At 49.1% G+C, this 5,000-nt stretch overlaps 1 protein-coding gene across 3 annotated transcripts in view; it reads right to left on the reverse strand.

Annotated features, from left to right (window-relative positions):
- Window positions 1-5,000, reverse strand: part of LOC122264891 (angiotensin-converting enzyme) — a 38,232-nt gene that overhangs the window by 2,458 nt on the left and 30,774 nt on the right. For 2 of the 3 annotated variants that reach the window (XM_086534942.1, XM_043033971.2), the window contains 6 exons: window positions 4,638-4,828; window positions 3,731-3,867; window positions 2,996-3,432; window positions 2,424-2,527; window positions 2,077-2,178; window positions 290-412 (listed from right to left, as the gene is read on the reverse strand). In XM_086534942.1, coding sequence (XP_086391068.1) covers window positions 290-412; window positions 2,077-2,178; window positions 2,424-2,527; window positions 2,996-3,432; window positions 3,731-3,867; window positions 4,638-4,828 — 1,094 coding nt within the window. The remainder of the gene's footprint in view (window positions 1-289; window positions 413-2,076; window positions 2,179-2,423; window positions 2,528-2,995; window positions 3,433-3,730; window positions 3,868-4,637; window positions 4,829-5,000) is intronic. The other variant, XM_086534941.1, reaches the window with a different exon arrangement.

The raw sequence follows: 5,000 nt of genomic DNA on the forward strand, positions 1-5,000 counted from the left end.
CTTTCTTTCTATCTATCTTTCTTTCTTTCTTTCTCTCTCTCTCCCTTTTATCTTTTTTTTTGTCTTTATCTTTCCCCGTATCTATCTATTTCTCTCCCTCCCTCCCTCTCTTTCTCTTTCTTTTTTTCTCTCTATCTACCTCCCTCCCTCCCTCCCTAACCCCTTCCACATCCCCCAACCCACCAACATACCCCTCCCCCTCCCCCCCTCCCACATCCCCCTCCCCCCATTCCACACCCCCCTACCCACCAACATAGCCGCCCCCCCCCCCTTCCTTCCCCCAACATACTTGAGCTCATCTCCGGCGGCGGTGCTGTTGTAGATGTCGCAGTTATAGATGTCCCCTTCAAAGCCCGCGATGTCACAGAGGCGGGTGTGGAACTGGAACTGCAGGATGTGGGCCACGAAGTACCTAGGGGCGAGGGGAGAGGATGAGAGAGATGGGGAGATGAGGGAAGGTGGGAGGGAGGGAGGGAGGGAGAGTGAGAGAGAAAGAGGGGAGGTGAGGGAGGGAGATGAGGGAGGAAGGGAGGGAAGGAGGAAGGGAAGGAGGGAGAGAAGAGAGGGAGGGAGGGGGGAGAGAGGAGAGGGAGGAGGGAGGAGAGAGAGGAGAGATGAGGGAGGTGAGAGAGAGGGAGGGAGGGATGAGAGAGAAGAGGAGGAGGGAGGGAGGGAGGGAGGAGAGAGAGGGAGGAAGGAGAGAGGGAGGGAAGGAGGAGAGAGAGGAGGAGATGAGAGGGAGAGAGGAGGGGAGGAGGGAGGGAGGGAAGGAGGGAGGATGAGAGAAAGAGGGGAGATGAGGGAGGGAGGGAGGGAGAGGAGGAAGAGGGAGGAGGAGAGAGAGGAGAGGGAGGGAGGAGAGAGGAGGAGGAGAAGAGGGAGTGGAGGAGGAGGAGAGGGGAGAGGAGGGAGGGAGGGGGAGAGGGAGGGGAGATGAGGGAGGGAGGATGAGAGAGAAAGAGGGGAGATGAGGGAGGGAGGGAGGATGAGAGAGAAAGAGGGGAGAGGGAGGGAGGGAGGGAGGATGAGAGAGAAAGAGGGGAGATGAGGGAGGGGAGGGAGATGAGGGAGGGAGGGAGGGAGGATGAGAGAGAAAGAGGGGAGATGAGGGAGGGAGGATGAGAGAGAAAGAGGGGAGAGGAGGGAGGGAGGGAGGGAGGAGGAGAGAGAGGAGAGGGAGATGAGTGGGTTATGAGGGAGAGAGGAAGGAGGGAGGAGAGGAGGAGGGAGGAGGATGAGAGAGAAAGAGGGAGAGAGAAGAGAGGAGGAGAGGAGAAGAGGGGAGAGAGGGAGGAGAGAGAGAGAGAGAGAGGAGAGAGGAAGGAGAGAGAGAGAGAGAGAGAGAGAGAGGGGAGAGAGGAGAGAGAGTCAGAGGAGAGAGAAAGAGAGAGAGAGAGAGAGAGAGATGTGAGAGGGGAGAGAGGACAGAAAGAGGAGAGAGAGAGGAGAGAGAGTCAGAGGAGAGAGAGAGAAGGAGAGAGAGAGAGAGAGAGAGAGACAGAGAGAGAGAGAGAGAGAGAGAGAGAGAGAGAGAGAGAGAGAGAGAGAGAAAGAGAGAGAGAGAGAGAGAGAGAGAGAGAGAGAGAGAGAGAGATAAAGAAAGAAAGAGAGAGAGAGAGGGAAAGAAAGAAAGAGAGAAAGGGAGAGGGAGAGAGAGAGAGAGAGAGAGAGAGAGAAAAGAGAGAGAGAGAGAGAGAGAGAGAGAGAGAGAGAGAGAGAGAGAGAGAGAGAGAGAGAGAGAGAAAAAAAAAGAAAAAAAAAAAAGAAAAAAGAGAGAGAGAGAGAGGTGGGTAACAATGAAGAAAGCAGAGAAAGGAGAACGAGGGAGAGAGAGAGAGAGAGAAAAGAGAGAGAGAGTGAGAGAGAAAGAGAGAGAGAGAGAGAGAGAGAGAGAGAGAGAGAGAGAGAGAGAGAGAAAGAAAAAAAAGAGAGAGAGAGAGAGAAAGAAAGAAAAAAACAAACGAAAGAAAAAGGAAATCAAACAAACAAAAAGAAGAGAAGAGAAGAAAAGAAAAGAGAAGAAAGAAAGTTGCAGAAGAAACTGAACCCGAGAACCGGAGAACGAGAGACACTAACCTGATGTAAGGCACGCTGGTCGGGACGTGGTATTTCGAACCGACGTCGAAGTCAGTCGAAGGGAACCGGGGCGAAGGAGGAGCAAGTCCTTGGATGTTTAGCCTGGAAAAGGAGGAGGAGGAGGAGGAGGAGGAGGAGGAGGAGGAGGAGGAGGAGGAGGAGGAGGAGGAGGAGGAGGAGGAGGAGGAGGAGAAGAAGAAGAAGAAAGTAGAATTCATTATAATTTTCTTTCTTACAGTTATCATCAATTTCATCATCAAAAGCCAAAAATCATCACCCTTTGCAAAACGGTATTCTACAGAGCCTCATTTATCCATAGACTTTGTTTTACATTAGTTATCCCTTACCGCTTTTCCCACCATAGTCGGTTATACTCCAAATCCTCGTTGTTGTTCGCGAAGGCTTCCCATCGCCACTGGTCGAGAATGTAGGCGTAGGGCAGGAATGCCACCTGGAAGAGGGAAGCAGAAAATAAGGAGGAGGAGGTGGTAGTGGAGGAATAAGACGAACAGGAAGGGGACAAAAATAACATAAAACCATGTAGATTTGTAGATAGAAGCACATTCAGAGGCGCACACACACACACACACACACACACACACACACACACACACACACACACACACACACACACACATACAATATAAAATCGCCCAACAGTCACCAAGGAAATGTCACAGAGGGAGAAGGAATTGGGAATTAAAAATGAAAATAAAGCCAAAACAGGCCCTCAGTGTGGTTCTCAGACCTTATTGCATGTTGTATGTAGATGTCAAAGGCATACTTGGTTCAGTTAAGCCGAAGGTTTAAGTTAAGATACATTTACGTTTGTAGGTTAAACATTGATAGACCTCAAAATACAGTTTTTGTATATACTTTTTTTTTAAGAAAAAAAAAAATATAACCACGTATCCCCTACCTTCGCAAGAGCGGTCTTCATAAGGAAGTTAATATCCTCTTCGGAATAGGGCATTTCAGTCGTAGTCTCCGCGACGGTTGTGCTAGACTCACTGGCCTCTGACGAAGAACTCGGGGTAGAGTCGGCCGTTGTAGAGGAACTGTCGGAGCTAGAAGACTCCTCAACCCTAGCGCTTTCCTGCTGACGAGCTGATGGCGGTGCTGTAGGAGCCGAGGTGGTTGGAGGACCTGTCTCTGTAGGAGCCGAGGTGGTTGGAGGACCTGTCTCTGTAGGAGCCGAGGTGGATGAGCTTCCCTCGGGACCTGAAGAGCTCGTTTCCGTGGGGGCTGAGGTGGTCATGCCGTAGGTGCCGTTGGTGAGGCGGTCGGCGATGATCAAGAGATGAGCTGGCGTTGTGACCGAGAGGGCGATGGTGTCTCCGATGGCCTCGTGGAAGCCTGGAGGAAACGAGGTCACGTCAGGTGAGGTCACGACGGAGGTCATGTCAAACGAAGAGATAGAAGGAATAGAAGAGGCGACAAAACGGTCTTAAGACAAATAGATAGATAGAGAACGAGAAACAGAGAGAAAGAAAGACACAAAGAGACATAAAGTAAAAAAAATATATAGGCAAAGGAAGAAAAAACACATCCCCCCAAAAAATTAAAAATCCCCCTCCCCCTCCCTCCCAAAATCGGCAAACCACGCAAGGAATATCAAAATCCAAAGCCGACCCAGCGCCCGCGATCTCCGTACCTGGGTTAGCGCCGTCCCTGAACACAAGAGGGCGCTCGTCCACGGGTTCGCTATAAGCCATCTGGTATTGCGTGTGACCCATTTCGTGGTGGATTACAACGAAGTCTTCTTGGTTCTTGTTGGTGCACATTTTGATTCTGGTGGAGAGTGACGTCATCATCAGCGTTGCTAGTGTCATCATCATTATTATTGATATGATAGTTAGGATTATAGTAAAGATAATGATGATGATAATAATGGAATAGTAATTATTGATATTATAATGATTAGGATAATGGTACTGATAGTAATAATAGTAATGATTAGGATGAGGATGATAATGATAATAATGATAATATAATATATTACGACTACTTCTAATAATAATAATAATAATAGTGTTATAATAATAGTAGTGTATTAATGATAACAACAATAATGCTAATAATGCTAATGCTAATAATAATAATAATGATAATAATAATAATAAAAATAAACAATAGTAATAATAATAGCAGCAATAATAACAATAATAATATCATTGATATTTTTCTCTCCTACTCATTCAGATGATTATTTTCACTATTTTATTCCATATTTAGCCATTAAAATCAATCCTTTTCATCTGTCTCACTTGTTATTCTATTCTCCCCTCTTTTCCCCTCTCCACTGTCCATTCATCTCTCTTTCTCTCTCTTACCCTCATTCTTCCCACGTTTCCCTTCCCTCCATCCCCTTCCCCTCCAACCCTCATCCCACACACCCCTCCCCCTTCCCTCCACCCTCTCCCACCTCCACACCTCCCCCTTCCCTCCATCCCCCCCACCTCCCCCTTCCCTCCATCCCCTCCCCCTTCCCTCCACCCTCTCCCACCTCCCTCTCCCCTCCCATCCCCACCTATCCCCTCCAACCCCCACCCCACACCCACCTGAACCTCCCTTCCTCCTGCGGGTTGACCGTGTCGTAGAAGTCCCAGGCGGAGGCGTGGCAGATGGCCTTCTGTGGTGCCTCGGGTTCCCTGAAGAGCGAGTTGTTCCAGAAGTCTTCGGTCATTTCGAAAAGGTTGATGCTGGTGAAGAATTCCTCGGCGATTTCGAACATTTCCTCTTCGCGGCCGATCTGGGGGGGAGGGGAGGAGGGCGATGGTGAGGATGGGGAGGATGGTGATTATGGTGGTGTAATGGTCAGGGTGATGATGGGTATGGTGAGTATGGTGATGGTGAGGATGATGGCGGTTATGGTGATGATGGTAAAGGTGAGGATGATGGTGATGGTTATGGTGAGTATGGTG

This window comes from Penaeus japonicus, unplaced genomic scaffold, assembly GCF_977035675.1.
Source record: "Penaeus japonicus unplaced genomic scaffold, GWHDUDI00000001_assembly GWHDUDI00000042, whole genome shotgun sequence".
In the NCBI taxonomy this organism is placed as follows: Eukaryota; Metazoa; Arthropoda; class Malacostraca; order Decapoda; family Penaeidae; genus Penaeus; species Penaeus japonicus.